The sequence below is a fragment of the Balaenoptera musculus genome, chromosome 15, assembly GCF_009873245.2.
Source record: "Balaenoptera musculus isolate JJ_BM4_2016_0621 chromosome 15, mBalMus1.pri.v3, whole genome shotgun sequence".
Taxonomy (NCBI): domain Eukaryota; kingdom Metazoa; phylum Chordata; class Mammalia; order Artiodactyla; family Balaenopteridae; genus Balaenoptera; species Balaenoptera musculus.
In genome coordinates, this window is record NC_045799.1 from 13,698,180 (window position 1) to 13,719,041 (window position 20,862).

At 47.4% G+C, this 20,862-nt stretch overlaps 1 protein-coding gene across 17 annotated transcripts in view; it reads left to right on the plus strand.

Annotated features, from left to right (window-relative positions):
• Positions 1-20,862, plus strand: part of ZMYND8 (zinc finger MYND-type containing 8) — a 131,455-nt gene that overhangs the window by 87,031 nt on the left and 23,562 nt on the right. For 10 of the 17 annotated variants that reach the window (XM_036825486.1, XM_036825491.1, XM_036825494.1 and 7 more), the window contains 4 exons: positions 7,545-7,697; positions 10,675-11,187; positions 15,656-16,039; positions 17,982-18,172. In XM_036825486.1, the coding sequence (XP_036681381.1) occupies positions 7,545-7,697; positions 10,675-11,187; positions 15,656-16,039; positions 17,982-18,172 (1,241 nt within the window). The remainder of the gene's footprint in view (positions 1-7,544; positions 7,698-10,674; positions 11,188-15,655; positions 16,040-17,981; positions 18,173-20,862) is intronic. The other 7 variants (XM_036825492.1, XM_036825497.1, XM_036825496.1 and 4 more) reach the window with 2 other exon arrangements.

Below are 20,862 nucleotides of genomic sequence, written 5' to 3' on the forward strand. Positions count from 1 at the left end.
GGGGAGTGGGGTGGGCTCTCGCCACTAGCATCTAGTACAGGCCCCCCCCCCCCCAACAAAGATTTACTGGGTTGCGCCTGTGTTGACAGATTTGGTTATGGCAGGAGAAATGGGAGCCAAGAGTTCAGTTTTCGATTCTGTAAGTTTGAGATGCCTGCTAAATTCCTAGGTGGAGAGGTCATGAGGGCAATTGGAGGCGTGAGTCAGGCCAGGTCAGGGCAGGAGGTGTAATTCTGGGAATCTTGATTTATACATGGGATTGGGTTCAAGCAATAGTTCTCGTAACTCAGGGGAGGCGGAGAGTGGGGGACGCTGCTGGCATTCATTTAGTGGTTGCAGACCAAGGACGCTGCTAAACTTTCTACAACGCATGGGACAGAGCCCACCACGACAGAGAACTACCCAGCTGCAGTGGCAATAGTGCTGAGGCTGAGAGACCCTGGTCCAGAGCATAAAGAAGGAGTGAGGGGCCTGGGCCACTTGCACATGTAGACCTCAGGAAAAGTGAGCAGAGGAGGCTGAGAAGGAGCAGGGGAACAAGGAGAAAGCAGCACTCAGGGAGCGTGGCCCACTCCAGAGGCCTTGAGTATACTGGGTTTCAGGAAGGGAGGGGCGGCCACCCGTGTGGAGTGATGTTCCAGCCTGAATCCACAGCCTCTGGTGGTCACTGCCTTCTGGGTTCATCTTGTCCTGAGATGCCATTTTCAGATGGAGAAACAGGGGACTGGAGAGGCGACCCCAGAATCTGCGATTGCAGAGCCAGAGGCGGCCGGGCTGGAGGGAGCCTGTGTTTCCACGGAGGCTGGTGCCTCATTCACCCCGGTCACCAGGTCGTGCAGCCCGGAAGTGATGGGACAGTCCGGGTGGTGGCTTGAGGGGCTCCAGCTCAGGTTGGCTGGTGGGAATTCTTCACTTGAACAAACGGGGACCCATCTGTTCCCCTGGGGAACACTCATTGTTCTCAGCAGTGTGGTTTGCTTTCTCACACCCTCCTCCCACCTCTGCACTCCCGAAAAGAAAGCTGTACAGAGACGTTCTCACAGTCATACTTCCTCTCTGCCAGTCATGTGTGGCAGGAATAGCTCCTTCCGTAAACCAGGCTGTCCTTGGGCGTCTGTGTGATGCTCTGGGTTTTTCCATTTGGCTTGACCCACGCGTGGGAGTGAAAGGTTTTTTTCCTGGGGTGTGTATTGGCGGTGGGCACGGCAGAGTACAAGGCTCTCCTGTGCAGAAGCTCCCCGCCAGCTCTTTCCGTTCCTGGGACAAATGCCTCGTTTTGTCAGCGGAAACAAAAGCATAGGGAATGTGGCGTTTTATGGGTAGGAATTTCAGTTACCCAGTGGCAAGAGGATCAGATAGGGACTGGTGAAAAGTGCCATGGATGGGTAGAAAAATCAGAAAGTGGAGGGAAATGCTGAATAATTCTCATGGGACTTGGTGTCTGGCATCCATGTAACTACTTTGAACAGACGGAAATGAGACAGAGCGCCAGGGAGCATGATGACATCATTATATCTAACAAAACAGTGTTTCGTTAAAAAAAAAAACAAACCAGAAAAGCAAAATTATAGAGATGGAAAAAAGATGAGTGCTTGCCGGGAGTTGGGGAGGGTTTGACTACACATCACAAAGGGATTCTTCGGTAGATGGAATTGTTCTGCATTCTGTTTGTGCTGGTGGTTACTCGCATCTATGCAGGTGTTGAAAGTCATATATTCTCCAAAAAGTGAATTTTACTCTCTGTAAGTTAAAACTATTAAAAAAAAAATACAATGACCTTCAAGGTAAGGTAACAACCCCATTGCACAGAGAAGCAAAGTTACCTACCCAGGATCAACACGTGGTTTGTGGTTGAGTTTGGCCTTTAGACTCGGGCTTGTCTGTTGTGTAGCTCGGACTTTTAACCGAGATACGAGAACTGAAATGCTGCAGGACAAGAGCGTGTTTTGGTTTTCATGGGCCCTCGCCACTGTGCCTCTTTGTGCCGCTGGGTTAGTCTGCCCAGCTGTAGGGGTCAGGGGTCAGGTGAAGATTTGGATGGACGATCGCATGAAGGACAAAGTGCCTTTCTAAAGGAAACAGCTCCCACAAGTTGAACCTGTGCTGTTCGACTCTGAATTTTCAAGAAAAAAAACAGAAATCCAGATTTTTTACGTGAACTCTTCTAGTTTTTAAAAGTTGACCATCAGTTTCATTAAAAACCTCTATTTGGAATTCCCTGGCGGTCCAGTGGTTAGGACTCTGCGCTTTCACTGCTGAGGGTGCGGGTTCGATCCCTGATAGGGGAACTAAGATCCCGCAAGGTGCGGGATCAAAAATAAAAAGTAAAAATAAAAACCTCTATTTAGGCCAAAGAAACAAGTACAACCAAAAATACAACCACCAGCCCGTGGCTACTTTACTCTTACGATTTATTTTGCTGCATGACGGAGGGGAAGGCCCTGCATGCTAACACACTGGGCCTCATTTGCTGTCTTGGGCCCCTTCTCTCTGCTCTAAAATAAGGAGCCAAGCTAGGTTCCAGCCCCCTTCTGTGCCTCTACGGCAGTTATAAAATAAGTCCTGAATAAGAATGAGTTTATGGCACGGGGAGAGAGGGGACCGGAGTGGTTCTTTCCTTCCTCTAGACTCCTGTGTGCTTTCTCTGGGAATCCTCTGTCCTCTTCTCTCACACACGGTGTTTGCTTTTGGCTCAACAAACGCAGCAGTTCAGTCGTCCTGTTAGTGACAAAAATGTGCCTTGATGCTCCGTCAGAGATGCCGACGGTGGAACGTTGTCAGACCTGAAGCCTTTCTGCTTGTTTATTCTTCCACTGTTGCTGTTGTCAGGCCTGCTTTCTTTTCTCTGCAGAAAGCGAGACTTTGAGGACGTGGATGCAGCGCTGGGTACCCCGGTTTCCCAGATGTTGTCTTGATATTTTTTTAAAAAATAGTGAACGAGGTGGGGAAGGTCTCTGCTGGACTGATGGCTAAGAGCATCTGCCAGGGTCTCTCGTCTGAAGGACGTTGTTCCCTTGATGGAGCCGCTGTTTTGTGCCTCCTAGAAGACCATTCATTATAGTCTACCTACACCTTTTTTTTTTTTTAATTAATTAATTAATTAATTTATTTATTTTTGGCTGTGTTGGGTCTTCGTTTCTGTGCGAGTGCTTTCTCTAGTTGCGGCGAGCGGGGGCCACTCTTCATCGCGGTGCGTGGGCCTCTCACTGTCGTGGCCTCTCTTGTTGCGGAGCACAAGCTCCAGACGCGCAGGCTCAGTAGTTGTGGCTCACGGGCCTAGTTGATCCGCGGCATGTGGGATCTTCCCAGACCAGGGCTCGAACCCGTGTCCCCTGCATCAGCAGGCAGATTCTCAACCACTGCGCCACCAGGGAAGCCCTGCCTACACCTTTTGAATACAGGAGATTTTTTTTCTTTAAGCTAAAAAAAGAAGTGCTTATAGTTTTCTTTTAAATCATTTTGTTTTGATGGCTGTCCCTCTCACCGCATAGTGGCTTCTCTTCCATCAGGGCACCATGGGGATGGCTCGGCTGTCCGTTAGTGCCTTCTGATTTTTGTGGAGTCACACAAGTGAAGAAAAAAAAGTTCTGTTTTTATAAGTAATGAATGCACATGGTAAGAGCAATTTCAAAGTACAGAAAGATGTCTGTTGAAAAGCCAGTCTACCTCTAACCTCTGATCACCTGTCTCTGTGACCCCCTTATTCACCCCCAAAAAAGGGTGACCACTGTTGGCTCTTTTTTTTTTTTTCTCATCCTCTGACCCTGTTGGCTCTTCTTTAGTCTCCTTGGGGAGCTCTTCTAGACATCAGCCTGGGTGATTTGGTCCCCATTTGGCAATGTCTAGACACCTGTTTATTATCCCAACTGGGGGTATGGGTGCTACTGGCATCTAGTGGGTGGAGGCCAGGGTTGCTGTCAAACATCCTACAGTGCCCCGGACAGCCCCCGGCGCCTACCCCGACCTCCCCACCCCCCAAAAGAAAGACTTACCAGCCCCAAATGTCAGTGTTGAGAAGCCCCAAGAACACATATATTTGTATCTGTATTCCCTTTCCTTCTTTTCTCCCACACACCAATGCTAATGTCCTTGACTGATTATTTTCCTTTTCCTTAAACAGATGGGCTTTCCATATCACCGCATAGAGAGCTCTGCCGCTGTGTTATTTTAGCAGCTGTATTTTTTTCCGTTTAAAGGTAAACTGTAACTTATTTATCCAGGCACCTTATTTATTGAGTAGTTTTCCACTTGTTGCTGTTGGAAATAGCTGCAGTGAAGGCCCTTGTGCCCACGTGGGAGTGGATCCACAGGATGCATTCCTAGAAGTGGAACCCGACGGTCAGAGGCCATGCGCTGTTGACATTTGGAGAGATACTGCCAGATTGCCCTCTAAAGGGTGGTTCTGATTCATGCTCCCTCCAGCAATGGAAGATCGTGCCTCTTTTCTCTAGCGCGGGTATTTTTTTTTTTTATCCCCGGTTTCCATTTATAGCCTCAGCTGTCTTCATATCAGCTGAAAAGTTCAAAATGTTGGCAGCAAGGGTGGATTCTGTAGATATTCCCGATATAGAAGGGCAGAGGTGGGAAGGAGTCCTGATAAGCTGCTAGGAGCTAAATGAGAAAGAGAAGCTCTTCTTTTCTCCCTGCGGAGGACAGTCGAGTTCACACACAGCTGAAAGTTTGAGAAAGATAATTACATTTGGCTAAATTCCCAGAAGTCCGCTCCCAGGGACCTGATTACAGCCCCCTCCCGGGCTTTCGGTGGTTTCTTCTTAGAATAAACGTTACAGTGGCTCATTGACCCGAGAAACCTTATTTTGTGAAATGAAATGCTTTACCTTCTTTTCATTCCTCTTGATTATGAATATTCAGGCTTTAGGCTAAAGTTAAGAGATTGCATTTACTGTAGACCCACACCGGTATACACGCGTGCACGCACACACACACACACTCGATTATTCTGGTGATGTGTAGATCTATTTTTATGATCCCCGAGGTTTTGGTACACAAGGGTTAAGGCAAATCATGAGGCATTTTCTTTACTCACAGACAAGATTGGTCCAGTACAGGGGCTCACAGCCTTACCTGCCAATTAGAATACCTGGGGAACTTTTAAAGGGCCAATGCTCAGGCCTCCCCCTCGCCAGTGAATTCAGTCTCTCGGGGTGGGGCTGAGCCATCAGGATTTTTTTTTAAAGCTCTGGGCTGGGAGTGGAGCGATCTCAGTGTGCAGCTAAGGTTAGCAGTCACTGGACTAGTACAGGGGCTGGCAAAGTTTCCAGCCTGTGGACCAAGTCTGGCCCCCGACTTGTTTTTGTAAATAAAGTTGTATTGGAACACAGCCACATCCATTTATTTAGCACATGATTTTATGGTTGCTTTTGCAGCAGAGCCTATACACCTGCAAAGCCTAATTTAATTTACTCTCCGGCCCTTTCTGGAAAAAGTTGGCCGACCCCTGCGTGGTATAGTCAGTTGTGCGTTTCGGTAACTGCTGTGTGGAATCTGTTAACCACATGGGAATGTTATTGAGGACAGGGTGTCCTCCTATCACATGGGCAGCACTGCCATCTCCTGCTACCCCCCTTCATGGAAAGTATTTTTGTGAGATACTTCTTTTCCAACTTTATGCTTGAAAAGGCTGCCTTTTCCCTCCAGAATGCAGTGTGCTTCCTCATTTCTGAGGGCAGAAATGACGAGACAGGTCTCCTGTCTTTCCCCTTCTACCGTCACATTCGCAGCTCAGGTGTTGAAGTCTGTAAGTCCTGATCATACTGCTGTTTAATTGGATCTTCCCTTTTTTCTTTCTATGTTCCCTAGTCGTTCTCCTCTTCCTCCTTTTTTTGCTGTTTTATCCCTGTTTCACTCTCTCTGTTCTCTTTGTAAGGTGCTTCTCCAGTAAAATTGAATGTATCCCCCGTCGGAAATAGTTGTGCATTAAACCGTCCTCCCCGCAAGCATCTTCAGTCCTGGCCTTGATAGGCTCTCTGAAGAGCCCCCGATCAGCACATGCACACACACCAGACAAACACATGCATGCACATGCACACACACGGGTATGTTTTTTAAGAGCCATTTCTTTAATGACAAGGATGCTGTCCCTGTTTGCTTTGAAAGCTCACTTTTGGTCTCCCTGGTGACGAACCGCAAGTGTGTTTTGGGGACAGGGCCCTTTCTCATCTTACCTCATTATGGTGATAAATGAAATTGGAGCGACTTGTGGCTCCAATGACCTATGAGTGAGTTGGGTGGGGCTTTGGGGAGACCTCTGATCCCCTTAAAGGAGTGAATCTCTGGCATGCGTTGTGAGAGAGCATGCCCCCCCTTCCTGGGTGCAGGGCAGGGTGCGAGGGTCAGGTCGAGTGGGGAGAGTGCAGGCTTTGGAGGGCCCTTGCAGTCCAGCTCTCAGTCTGTATCTCGGTCTCTGTAACAGCCTGGTGGTTTGGGGTGGAGGGTAGCAGGTGGGTGGAGAGAAGTCAGGGAGTAAGCTCACAGCTGGTAGAACCAGCTCACAGGTGGCTTATCTTTGTCCTTGATGGATGTCACATCCTTTCTGACCTGCTTTCTCGGATTGGCCAGGGTAGGGTGGACACCCGCATTCTCTGCTTGAGGGTCTGTTGGAGGGGATGCCAGGGCGAAAGACAGTCTCATTGCTTTCTGAGCCTTTGCAGTCACCACCATTTTGTCCCCTTTTTATGTTTTGGGGGCCACTGGAGGAGGCAGCAGAGGAGGTGGGGAAGGAATTCAAGAAATGCAAGCTCACGGACCCTTTAGAACCTGGGCCAGTTTGGTCGTGCAAAGAGCCCATGGCAGAAGTAGGGGGAGTAGGACCTCTGGGCCTGAGTCATTAGGCAGAGACCTTTGCCTGGGGTTAGAGTGAAGCAAGAAGACACAGGTTCATATCCAAGGCTAATCTGTTCCCTGTTCCTCAGATAGATGCTGTGAGCCAAAGGGAGCTACAGCACACTGGCTGGAGGGTCTGCCTATCTTGTGTGTTCCCTTTCTTTCTAATATGAGCTCCAGACTAAGTCGACTAAGAAGGAAGATTGAAGTCTCCATGGTAAACAAGGAGCTGGTTCTCCCTCTTATCAGTGTGTTCTCTGCGAGGCTCGGCGCCTCTCTCGGATACAAGCCCTCTCTGATCTGGGCCTGGAATTCAAAGCAAACTGGCCAGACTCAGTGTCACTTTATCTGCTGCTGTTGAGATTGAACATATTACTGTAACCTTTGGCTTTGGAGGATCCATAATGATGCTGAGTTTCACAGACAACCAACCTTCTGGCTGGGATTGTGCATTTTCAACATGGAAAGCAACCCAGGCGATGGTTCAGTAGAAACCTGTCAAATGTTCTCTCAGGCTCTTATCTCCAAGTCAGCCCGGGCCGTCGAGCAGATGATATTGTTGGGACGAATGACAAAAACGTCTTAGGTTTTGTTTCCTCCCGGGCTCCTAAGTGTGTTTTTGAGGAGAAAGCTAAGTGATGAGCGTTGTTCGCTATTCCCTCCAGTGCCTGGTCTTACAAGGGTGTGATGGTGTCTTCCAGATCGAAGCAAGGCCGAGATGGATCTGAAGGAGCTGAGTGAGTCGGTCCAGCAGCAGTCGGCCCCTGTTCCTCTCATCTCTCCCAAGCGGCAGATTCGCAGCAGGTTCCAGCTAAATCTTGATAAGACGATAGAGAGTTGCAAAGCACAATTAGGTATGTCTCTCGGTTTGCTTACCTCATCATCGTCATCATTACTCTTTTTAGGGATACCACCCGGATGAAATTAAAGCCCCATCCTGGCTGCCTTTTTAGCAGCTGGTTTAACCTTGAGTTGTTTGTTCAACAAAAATAGGTTTCTACTCATGGCAGAATATTTCAGATTTGCTAGTTAATTGTTCAGAAGGGCTTCTTGAATTCCTCAGAGTGTATTCTTTGTGGCGGCCTGCCAACTCGAGGTGCAGGTTGTAAGAAAGTTTGGAAGCAGAAAGAACCTCCTGAGCTTGCCTTTGTGCTTCCTCTCTGCTCACGTCAGTGTCTCCACTTCAGGGTCAAGTGTATCCCACAAGTGTCCAACACAAACCCTCCCCCTCCAGGCTAGGCTGCTTCCCCCTTGGCACATCCATCCTGCTTCTATATCTGTTGCCTCCCTTCCTCTTCCCTGTGCTGCTGCTTTCTTACACTGCCTACCCGAATCCTGTCCCAAAGGCTGAGCTCGGGCATCACCTCCTCCAGGAAGTCTCTCCTGACTGCCCTCCCCATCTGCCCACCTCCTTTGCTACTTTATGGCTCCGAAGCATCAGTGGTTCCTTTGTGTGGTGGTATCCCTCCCAAACTAGACTGGAAGCTCCTTGAGGGCAGGGAGGTTGCCTTATAAAGGTTTGCCTTCTCCAAGGTACTTGGTCTTATACACGTAGAAATGCTCTGGAATATTTGTTGAATAGGTAAATAAAGCCAGGAAGGTATTTATAAAGAAGTAGGGGCTGGCTGGGTCTCAGGAGAGAAAGCCAGTCCAAGGTGAGGTTTACATGTCAGTGGTTTCTCTGGACCTTTGGGTGAGAAAAGAGTTATAGTTGGGAGTCATCCAGGATGTCAGAGGAAAGCATTCCTTGCTGGGTTGCCTGTTTGGTTAGGATATTCAGTGACGTGGATGAAATTTTGTAGGCCATTTAGACACCCATCTTGGGTCCTTCCATGCAGCCGGTCTAACTCCTTGGTTTATTTTTGTTAATAAGAATTTTAATATTTCCATTTACCGAGGGCTTCCTATGCCACATGCGCTGTGCATAGATTGTCCTGGGAGGTCGATACTATTATCAACACCATTTTCAGGTGAAGAAACTGAGGCTCAGAGAAGTAGTTCATTCGTTCAGGGTCACACAGCTAATAAAAGCAGAGGAGCAGGATTTGAATTCATATCCTTTGGGCTCCAGTACCCAAGCTTTGCCTGTCACATGTGTGGTCATGCTTGTCCTGGCGTCCGACCATTAGTTAACAGTCGCATAAGCCCAAGGATCCAGAAGTTAAACCAGATCTGGGTTTTTGTATTTTGATTCTTCTCAGTTTTGATTGAGCCCTGGAGGAAGTGGGTATAATTCACTCATGATCCTGCTGGGCTGTTCATGGCTCTTATCCTTTTTTTTTTTTAAGATTTATTTATTGATTGATTGATTGCTATATTGGGTCTTCGTTTCTGTGCGAGGGCTTTCTCTAGTTGCGGCGAGCGGGGGCCACTCTTCATCGCGGTGCGCGGGCCTCTCACTATCGCGGCCTCTCCTGTTGCGGAGCACAGGCTCCAGACGCGCAGGCTCAGCAGTTGTGGCTCACGGGCCCAGTTGCTCTGCGGCATGTGGGATCTTCCCAGACCAGGGCGCGAACCCGTGTCCCCTGCATTAGCAGGCAGATTCTCAACCACTGCGCCACCAGGGAAGCCCTCTTATCCTTTTAAGAGTTTCCCTTCCGTGTGTCTGGGTCAGGATAGTGACCCCACTCATGATAACCATTGCTCTAGAATGAGGGAAACACAGAGTTGATGGGGATTTCCTCTTTTCAGAATTTTAGGGTGTAGTATTATTTACCTACAGACGGATGACACCCATTACCGGGAGCAGGAAGCATAAATGGGTTAAATGGAACTGTTGTTAGAAATATAGTTTTGCCTATTTTTGTCTGTATATGTATGAAACTCCTGCTGTTTTATCTTTTTCCCTTTTGATAGAGACATGGAAATGGATGACTTTCTTCTTGACTCCATTGCATGTAGAAAAACAATGCAAACACAATGACAGTTGACTCTGCCTCAGTTGAGGGAGCAAGATGGGGACCGGGCAGCTGGGTCCCCTGTAGACAGTGCTCCCCCACCTAAAGGGGCCAGTGGTTCTCAGCCCCAGCGAGCCTTGCAGGCCTGTGACCCAGAGAGGCCGGATCTTCTGTGGTTTCAGCACAAGCCCGCCATCTAGATTTCTGTGAAATTTCCTGATTTGTGAATTGGCCAGCAAGTTCTAAGTTCAAAAAAAAAAGCCAACAAATAACAAAATACCCAAAAGCATTGGGTCAAACCATTGCTTTCTAAATAACACGTCTGCTCGCCAGATGTGGCTCATGGGCTATGAGTTTGCAACCTCTGCTTTAAGGCTTTGGTTTATTTCTTTGAGCCCTGGACACAAAGGGTAGAGGACTTTAACGCTTTGGGAATTTGTGGGAAGATTGTTGGTGGCGAGTCAGGAGCCCAGGGTTCTGGCCTCGCTTCTCCGTCTTGGTTTTCTTTGTGTCCTAGAACAAGCGATTTCTCTGGGTCTCTATTTTCTAATCTGTAAAATGGATCCGTTTTAACAGTGCAGGTCTGGCATTCCTTCCCTTCCATCCCTCCCATTGTCAGTGTCCCAGGGAGTTATCCATGCTGCCAAGATGGAGCTCTGGATAAATTCGAAATTCATGTTGTTTGGTCCCATGTCATCTCTGAATGTCAATAACTGAAACCCTTTGCAGACAAGTTCCATTTGTCAGCTGTCGTCAGCTGCAGCTTGAGCCCACGGCTAACCCCACCAGGCCAGTGTGATGCGATTTGAAATGTTTTTTTTTGTTTTTTTTTTTTTATTCCAGCATTGGGCGTGGAAAATGTTTGTGATTTTTTTTGGTCCTGCTCTTTTATTTTGTGAGTACGCCACATGCTGGGTTTTCTTTTTGAATTTAGGCATAAATGAAATCTCAGAAGATGTGTATACGGCTGTAGAACACAGCGATTCGGAGGATTCCGAGAAGTCAGATAGTAGCGGTAGTGACTCTATCAGTGATGAGGAGCAGAGGTCGAAGAATGAGCCGGAAGATGCTGAAGACAAAGAAGATGCTCGGATGGACAAAGAGCCGTCTGCTGTCAAAAAAAAGCCCAAATTGGCAAACCCCATGGAGACAAAAGAGGAGCTGAAAGTCAGCACGTCGCCAGCCAGCGGGATAGCAGACCCAGGCTTGGTCAAGGAGAAGACTAGCCCTCAGCCCGAGAAGGACTTTTCAGACAAAGCCAAACCCTCGCCTCATCCCACAAAGGATAAGCTGAAGGGAAAAGATGAGACGGATTCCCCAACAGTGCATTTGGGCCTGGACTCCGATTCAGAGAGCGAACTTGTCATAGATTTAGGAGAAGACCATTCTGGGCGGGAGGGTCGAAAAAATAAGAAGGAACCCAAAGAACCGTCTCCCAAGCAGGAGGGTAAGTGATTGTACCCGTTTCTGGTTTCTTGATTTGGTTTCAGAATTGCCACCTTGCAATTTGTGTTACCTCAGGTCAGGTGACCCTCTCACATCCCAAAGGGTGGCATAGCAGAGCTTGGATGGGCTCCAGGTCACCTAGCTAGTTCCTGAGCAGGACCAGGACTTACACGAAGCCTGCCCACCTTTTATCTGCTCAATACCCAATGTGGCTGATTTTGAGCACAGAAAAATAAGTCTCTTAGAAAGTAGTTGCTTCTAGCTGTTAAGTCATTTTTAGCCTAAGCAGCTTCTTTTCCAGTAGGCTCACTCATTTCCCTAAAGTTGTTTGTCAACATTTAGACATTTGACAAGGCTGAAATTGTTAGAAGTGTTCAGTTGGAAGATCTTGATAAGTTTAGCCTCCCTTACCTCCCCTCACGTTGCCCAGGCATCTCAAAGTGCATTTTCTTACTAGAATACAAGACCATTTGGGTAGGTGGCACCAGAACGCTGAGTTCTTGAGCCACTAGAAATCAAAGGGGCATTGTATGATGCCTACCTGAGTTGGTACCATATTTGCGATTAACTGACATGGGCCCAGGGTTTCTCAACCTTGGCACTGTTGACATTTTGTGCTGGATAATTCTTTGTCCTGTGCACTGGAGGACGTCTGGTAGTATCCCTGGCCTCTTCGTACTGGATGCTGGTAGCACTTGCCCAGTGGTGACCATCAAAAATGTCTTGACACGGCCGGATGTCCCCTCGGGGGCAAAATCTCCCCCAGTTGAGGACCCCACTGCCTGAGCTCAGCAGTTCTCCCTTTGCCGCTGAACCAGCAGCGGCTGCCCTCAAACCTGCTGCAGCCCAGGCATGTTGGCAAACCCTCCGGCAGGAACGTGGGAATGATCTGAAGGATGTCCCTCCCATTGAAGAAGGAGTCAGCACATTTTTCAACTGGTTTGACAAGTGGGTGGTGAGGGGATTCCAACATGCCTGAGAAAGATAATGGAGAATTAATTAAGGGCCAGGAGAAACATGGCCTAAGGACAAATTAGAGGTTGTAGCCATAAAACCTCATGGACTTCGTGAGTTACTTAAGGGGATAGCCAGGTTTACTTTTTGACTATGCTTAACTTCTGACAGGAAGCTAACTTCTGAGTTCTGTGTCCCCTGGGGATTTCTTAGTCTGGCTGCTTAAAGCAAGAGGGGGATGGGCTTTGAGAATCTTTCCTCTGTGTTTGTATCAACGTGACCTGTTCTGGAACCTCAGTTCCTGCAGTTCATCAAAAGAGGATGGAATGTCTCTCAATGGTACAAGGGGGGAAGAGAGAGAGGCAGTTGGGTGGGACAGGAAGGATGGCCCACCACACCATCCTTTAGAATTATGAATGGCATTTGAAAAATCCGATTCTTTTGTGGATTGGGGTTTGAGGGACCACCTCAGGTGTTGCAGAAAACAATAGGAGTAGCATTTATTCCACGAGGTTTGTGGGAATATTGGGGCACAGATGGCAGTGTTCCTGTGAGTGATACATTTATGCTATTCCTCTCTTTCTGGAGTAGATCTTTTGATTGGTTGTGTATTTTTGCCCCTTCCAGAAAGAATTTGTGACAGATTAATAAGAAACGAAATGAAAATCAAGAAATCAGTGTAAAAGATGAAGGTAGAATAGTGAGAGGTCTGGGGAAAATTTGTATACAAAAATACATACTGTTCCAGCCTTCAGAGTTAGCAAAGTCGGGCTTCCATTTTGACTCTGAGCTCCCTAGCAGTCAAAGCAAGAAGGGAAACATGTGAGTCCCTTAAAAGATCTCATGTTTTCCTCCAAAATAAAAAGCATTCCAGTTGATTAAATGAAAGTGAGCTCTTCCTCGCACTGGTATCTGCAGGAAGTTTCTCCAGGAGTCCCCGAGTGTGTGGTGGATTTTTAAGCTGAAGATGTCTCTGAAACATAATTCAGAGCGGCTTCCCAGGGGTTGGGGCAAGACTGCCTAGTCTGAAATCCAGAGCCCCCTGATGGTGGTTTGGGTCTTGAAGAATCAGCTTCGTGTCAGACTCTGCAGTTGAGCATCTTATCAGTGATGTACTTTCACTTATGAGTTTATTAAGTGAAGGGCGTTTTGGAGAGTGCTTGGTGACCTCCAACTGACCTTCAGTTAGGAATGCGGCTTATGCACAGAATATGAATCCTCAGATAGCAAGATGGCTTTTCTAGCTAGTGCTCTCAGAACAGAGGCCAAGGGAGCTCGCTTAACAACCTTTACTACGCTTACCCTGTAACATCAGTCATTTCCATCCTTCTCTTAAAAGTCGTTTTTTAAGGTACAAGACCGTGACCAAAGTCTGGAATAAGTAGGTTATTTTGATGGGGCCGCTTTTGGAGTGTTGGCCTTTAAGAAATTCACCCTTTTTGAGGCTACAGGTGATTATATACTCCCAATTTCTAGGACAAATGGAATTTTCCATGGCCTTTACCCTGCCTCCATAAACCATCAGAATCCTCTAGAAATTAAAATGTTTTAGTATCTAAATGAAACCCCCCCCAAGAGTGCTTCGAGCCTGGAAACTTTTCAGATTGCACACTCCTGTTTTTTTATTTGGGAAAGAGCTCCAGCCGTGACTCACGCAGACTGGTTACCCATCTGCAAAGCCAGCTGTTTGCTTTTGCAAGACAGGAGAGAGAAAAGGACCTTTTTGCGGTTGCCCTTTGCCCGAGGAGGGACCAGGCTAGTTAATCAACAAGGACAGTATATTTTTTGGTCACATGGCAGAAAAGGGAGGCATTAAAGGTGCTTCTGCAGGTTAGAAGCCCTGCCTGGGGGGACCCTCCCAGTGTGGGGCTTTTAGAAGGGCCAAGTTCAAAGCCACCTCTGCCCCTGGAAGGGGCAGGGGCTATATCCAGTATCTGGCAGGTCATCCTGGGGAAGGATGGCGGCTCCTCACTGCAGGTAGAGCTCTTCTCCCAGCCCACCCTGTGTTCTTGCCCATGAACTTGGCTGGACTCTTCCCCAGTGGAGCAGGAGGGCCAGCCAGGTGTGATAACCACCAAGAAGACAACCCCCCGTCCCCCCGCCGAGTCAGAAAAGTCAGCCTGTCTTTTCCTCTCACACTCCTTGGTTTCCCCAAACCCACAGTTTACTGAAAATCCCCCCCTAGAATAATCAAGCCCGTGCCTTTCCTGGGTGATAGAAATCTAAAAAAGACAGGTGTAATCCTTATTAAAAAGAGTTTGATGTCAAGGCACATTGTCAAGATCAAGGGTGCTGACTTGCACCCATGTTTTGTGTGTGAACCCCAGGGAATCCTTTCTGGGGGCAGGTTCACCTCTCCAGTGCCAGGGGCTGCTGCAGTGATTACTCACCACCCCCCTTTTACAGATGAGCACTCACCAGGTCACACCCCCTTCTACGCTGCTCAGTGCTTCTGGCTCTAACCTGCCTTCCGGCCACCCCTTCTCACTGCCTGCCCTCACTTACCAAAATGCTGCCTATTCCTGAACATGTCTTGGCTAAAGCTGTTCCCCTCCAAATTCTCCCTGACTGCCTGTTGAAATCCTACCCTCCACCCCCATAGCCCAGCTCCTCCCAGGAGACATACTCTGAAAGGCAGCTTTTTTCAAACTTGAGTCACTCGCATTCATTATTTTTGCCATTCCTAAGTCCTGCCTGTATAATTACGGATTTAATATTTTTATCTGAAACAACAGCTCTTTAAAAAAAAAATTAAACTCAATTTTAGACTTAAACGTGACCACCACACAATAGGTAAAACAGTATTGTGTGCTCTACATAAAAGACGCAACAGGAATAACTACAATCAAAACAAAAGCAAGGCTTCTAAATTCTAGATAAATACCATTGTGCTGAGGAAGGTTCTGTCCTTGGGGTGGAATTACCTTTAGTGTTAAGTGTCAAGGCTACCAGGACCACACCGAGACTGTTCGGAAGGGAATCAGAAGAGATTAAAGAAGATACTCTTCTTTCTGGGTCATTTATTGTTATTCAGTGCTTTGGCCTATGGGAAGCCGTCTGGTTCTTTGGGGTGCACGCTTTTTAGGTTCCCTGGCCAAAGGAAGTGTTTCTCTGAATCTCCGGATTGACTTTGGCTGGGTCTTTCTCAAAGTGCTTACCCAACTTTAACTTTGTAAAACAAGATACTTGAAGTGATTCTGTTCATCCACTGCGTCGTCTACTAGTAGGTGAGCAACTTGAGGGCAGGGGCTGGGTCAGCTTGGCCTCAGTCCCCCAGATGCCTTGACATACGTCTCAGATGTGAGCAAGTGCATGGAACACAAGGGGGCTGATATTTTAAGATAGAGCATGCTGCAGAAGTGGCCTGAGCGTATTGTATAAGTGCCCATTCACTGGGGGCCTTTGGCATGCTAGCCTCTGATGGTCACCCAGAACTTGGTGGTGTAGAGACCCTGCAGGCCAGCCTGAGTCAAATCCACTTTCTGTTTGTTTGTTTGTTCACGCTTTGGCTTTAGTCGTAGGTAAAGCTCCACCATCCACGACGGCGGGCAGCCAGTCTCCCCCCGAAACGCCGGTCCTCACCCGCTCTTCCGCCCAAACTCCCACGGCTGGTGTCACGGCCACCACCAGCACCACATCCACGGTCACGGCCCCGGCCGCCGCTGCCACAGGAAGCCCAGTGAAAAAGCAGAGGCCGCTTTTACCGAAGGAGACTGCCCCGGCCGTGCAGCGGGTCGTGTGGAACTCCTCAAGTAAGTTTCAAACGTCCTCCCAAAAGTGGCACATGCAGAAGATGCAGCGCCAGCAGCAGCAGCAAAACCAGCAGCAAAACCAGCAGCAAAACCAGCAGCCTCAGTCTTCCCAGGGGACGAGATATCAGACCAGACAGGCCGTGAAAGGTACCGAGTCTCCCCTTCTGCTCTCCGTGGCGCCCGGTCCCTTTTTGGCCACATGGACAGGAGAAAAATAATCGTTTTATTTTTTCAGTTCCCCTTGGTTTCCTGGCTACTGTATCCTGGAAGCCTCACACATTCCATTTGGCATTATTTTTAAAAATTGTTTTCCAACTTGCTTTTGTACTTTTCTTTTTTCTTTTTTTTTTTCATTTTATAAATACATGCATATGTTCTTCTTAGAAAGGGGTGAAGTAGACACATAGACACAAAAATCTGTTGTCTTGATTGATTTGCCATTTCATTCTCCACCCTTTCTCAGAGGTCGCTGTTAACCGTAAGATCTTTTTTATGCATGTATGCATATATATTTATGTATATATATGACTTCATTAAAATATTACTTTTTTTTTCTTTTTTCTTTTTTAAAACGTAAAAATGGTACCATACTTGCTTTTTTCCGCGCCTCCCCCCCCCACCCCACCCATCAGCATGTTTTGGAGGTCTGTCCATGTCAGTACATATAGCTCTACCTTATTCTTTTGGACTGCTGCATAGTATTCCACAGTTTATTTAAAGTATTCCCCTACTGATAGACATTTAGGTTGCTTCCAGTTTTTTTCCTGTTGTAAGCAGTGCTGCAATGAATACCTTTGTTTAAGTTTCCTTGTGCACATCCATGAACCCCTGGACGTTGTTTTGGAAAGAGTACAGTGTGAGAAGTTGGTAGCAAAGGTTACCTTAATAACTAGGGATTAGCCTCACACACAAGAAGAGCCAGCATCAAGAACCAGTTGCTGAAGTGCGGAATCACGGCTCCCGGCAGGAGGCTCCATCTGGAGCTGGTGTAAAGCTGAACCACCTGATGGGTACCAGTTGGCCCAGCTCTTGTGAGCACTGATGTAGAATCTTGTTCCCCTGGGAAACCTGCATCGAGATCCTTGAAGATTGGGCTCCTTGACTGAAACTCTCACGTACTGAGTGCACCCTTGTGAGTAGGACTATTAAGGAGCCGCAGCAGGACGCGGGGTTGAAGGGCAGCCAGATCTTGAACTGGCTCCCATTGAAACCCTTCAAAGACTGAGGGGAGGGCAGACTGAAAGATTGGACACGCAGCATTGGAGTACAGCTGGATTGATCTCGCTGTTTGAAGAGTCGTTGGGACACAACCGGGTCTCGGATATTTCATGTTGGGGTGACCAGTTCCGGTCTTCTGAATTCATACCCCTTAAGCATAATGAGCCTTCCCCAGGGGAATTTAGGTGCTGGCAAGAAGGAGCTCGTTGATGGTGTGATTCTTAAATCCCAGATTGTCTTGTCAAAGACGAACAAAGCTAGCCACTAGTTAAAGTAGTAAAGACAGATTTTAATCAGCTATACACTATTGCAATAGGGCAAAAAGTCCAGCGTGAACTGAACATGTACACAGGGGGCTGGGCGTTTTAAAGGGAGAATTCGGGAATAGGGAGGGGGGTGGGCGGAGGCTCTGAAGAGTCAGAAAGTGAAAACTTACATAAAGTGGGAAGGGGGTGTTGGTCCATTTGAAACATCTGGGTTTGCTAACTGGTACCTATTGAAGGTAGGCTCCGACCCTCCCACAGAGACTGGGAGATGGGCCCTATCATTAGGTGCTGGCTGGAATATACAGTCAGTTCATTCGGCAGCCTTGAGTTTTCTCAGGCGGGGACCTTAAGGGGGCAAGGGTCGTCCTAGCGATGCAGCCTTGAGCTGTTAGAAACTATATTCGTCTTTATAGACCAAGGTGGAAGCGTCGTTGAGAAAGGGCTCAGAGGAGCCTGGCTAGGGTTTGGCCAAGGAGAGAATCTTTGTCACTTGAAAGTAGAGAAACTCGCAGGGCATTTGTCAGGGGCTCTGCTCCCCACCACAGTTTCCTACTGGGATGGCCTTCCTGCGGCAGTGGGGTGACCAGGACCCTTTGCTTTCCTAGCTGTCCAGCAGAAGGAGATCACGCAGAGCCCTTCCACCTCCACCATCACCCTGGTGACCAGCACCCAGTCGTCGCCCCTGGTCACCAGCTCGGGGTCCACGAGCACCCTCGCCTCTTCAGTAAGCGCAGACCTGCCCATCGCCACCGCCTCAGCCGACGTCGCCGCGGACATCGCCAAGTACACTAGCAAAGTGAGTGCCGGCGGGACGTGGGAGGATCAGCTTCCCGACAGGAACCACTTGGGTCACGACCTTGCAGGTTTTAGAGGGTGCTTGGGAGGGAAGACCCTGCTTTTACTGAGGATCTCTAAGACCAAACTCTTCCATTTGGGGCTGACGTGGGGTGTAAGCAGAGAAATATAGAAAGGGCTGACCCTTCCTCTGAGAGGGCTTAGATTCTAAGAGGAAAATGACATAGAATCGAAATTACCCTGCAGCATTCAAGTCACTCATTAGGAACAGATTTTCCTTAAGCTGCTGAAACAGATGACTGACTGTCCTTCAGTTCAAAACCGACCAAGGGGTTAGTTTGCATTTAGAAGCCGTGTGAGACAAAAGTGACAGAGGCTTAAACACGAGACTTGCAAGGTTCCATGCCTGCACTTAGATCTTTCCAGCAACCAAGGTGGACCGGGGAGTGATGGATTCCCTCCCGGACTCACGCACACTCTTGGCACATTCCTTGTCGAGCAGTGTGGGGAGCACGCTTGCCTGCTCTCTGTTCACTTGTGGGCACCCTCGTGGTGCAGCCTCTTTCTTCTCTCTCTCTCTCTCTTAAAGTTTATTTTATTGAGGTATACTTGATTTACAGTGTTGTGTTAATTTCTACTCTATAGCAAAGTGATTCAGTTATACATATATTTATATTCTTTTCCATTATGGTTTATCACAGGCTATTGATTATAGTTCCCTGTGCTATACAGTAAGACCTTGTTGTTTATTCTATATATTTATAATAGTTTGCATCTGCTAATCCCAAACTCCAGTCCATTCCTTACCTACTCCCTCTCTCCTCTTTTAATTTGCCAAGTGCTTTTATGCTTACCATTGAATTCAGGCGAATAAAAAGCCTGTAGCTTTCGGACTTCCCTGGCAGTCCAGTGGTTAAGACTCTGCGCTTCCACTGCAGGCCGTGGGGGTTCGATGCCTCGTTGGGGAACTAAGATCCCTTATACCGCACTGTGCAGCCAAAAAGTAGGAAAAAAAAGAAAAAAAAAGGCTTCAGCTCTCCTTGCTGTCAAATGAGAGTGCTCTGGAGTGATGTGCGGGTTCATGTCAGTAGACCACCTGGTAGTAAGAATAACCACCAGAAAGGCAGCTCCCTGGGAACAGAGTTTTGTCTGTTCTGCTCATTGCTGGGGCTTAGAACAGTGCCTGGCACACAGCAGATGCCTGATATATAGTTGTCGAATGAAAGCATGTTGCTGCCTAACTAATTCTCATTATTGGGCTTCTTATTATCATTAACTCTTTTTTTTAAAAGTTATTAGTTATCCATTTTATACATATTAGTGTATACATGTCAATCCCAATCTCCCAGTTCATCACACCACCACCCCCTCCCCATGCCACTTTCCCCCCTTGGTGTCTATATGTTTTTTCTCTACATCTGTGTCTCAGTTTCTGCCCTGCAAACAGGTTCACCTGTACCATTTTTCTAGGTTCCACATAATATGCGTTAATATACGATATCTGTTTTTCTCTTTCTGACTTACTTTGTTCTGTATGACAGTCTGTAGATCCATCCACGTCTCTACAAATGACCCAATTTCGTTCCTTTTTATGGCTGAGTAATATTCCATTGTATATATGTACCACATCTTCTTTATCCATTTGTCTGTCGATGGACATTTAGGTTTCTTCCATGACCTGGCTATTGTAAGTAGTGCTGCCATGAACATTGGGGTGCATGTGTCTTTTTGAATTATGGTTTTCTCTGGGTATATGCCCAGTAGTGGGATTGCTGGGTCATATGGTAATTCTATTTTTATTTTTTTAAGGAACCTCCATACTGTTTTCCATAGTGGCTGTAGCAATTTACACTCCCACCAACAGTGCAAGAGGGTTCCCTTTTCTCCACACCCTCTCCAGCATTTGTTGTTTGTAGATTTTCTGATGATGCCCTTTCTAACTGGCGTGAGGTGATACCTCATTGTAGTTTGGATTTGCATTTCTCTAATAATTAGTGATGTTGAGCAGCTTTTCATGTGCTTCCTGGCCATCTGTATGTCTTCTTTGGAGAAATGTCTATTTAGATCTTCTGCCCATTTTTGGATTGGGTTGTTTGTTTTTTTAATATTGAGCTGCATGAGCTGTTTATTTATTTTGGAGATAAATTCTTTGTCCGTTGATTCATTTGCAAATATTTTCTCCCATTCTGAGGGTTGTCTTTTCGTCTTGTTTGTAGTTTCCTTTGCTGTGCAAAAGCTTTTAAGTTTCATTAGGTCCCATTTATTTATTTATTTATTTATTTATTTATTTTTTAAAAAAATTTTATTTATTTATTTATTTATGGCTGTCTTGGGTCTTCGTTTCTGTGCGAGGGCTTTCTCCATTTGTGGCAAGTGGGGGCCACTCTTCATCGCAGTGCGCAGGCCTCTCACTATCGCGGCCTCTCTTGTCGCGGAGCACAGGCTCCAGACGCGCAGGCTCAGTGACTGTGGCTCACGGGCCCAGCTGCTCCGTGGCATGTGGGATCTTCCCAGACCAGGGCTCGAACCGGTGTCCCCTGCATTGGCAGGCGGATTCTTAACCACTGCGCCACCAGGGAAGCCCCCATTCATTAATTTTTCTTTTAATTTCCATTACTCTAGGAGGTGGATCAAAAAAGATCTTGCTGTGATTTATGTCAAAGAGTGTTCTTCCAGTGTTTTCATCTAAGA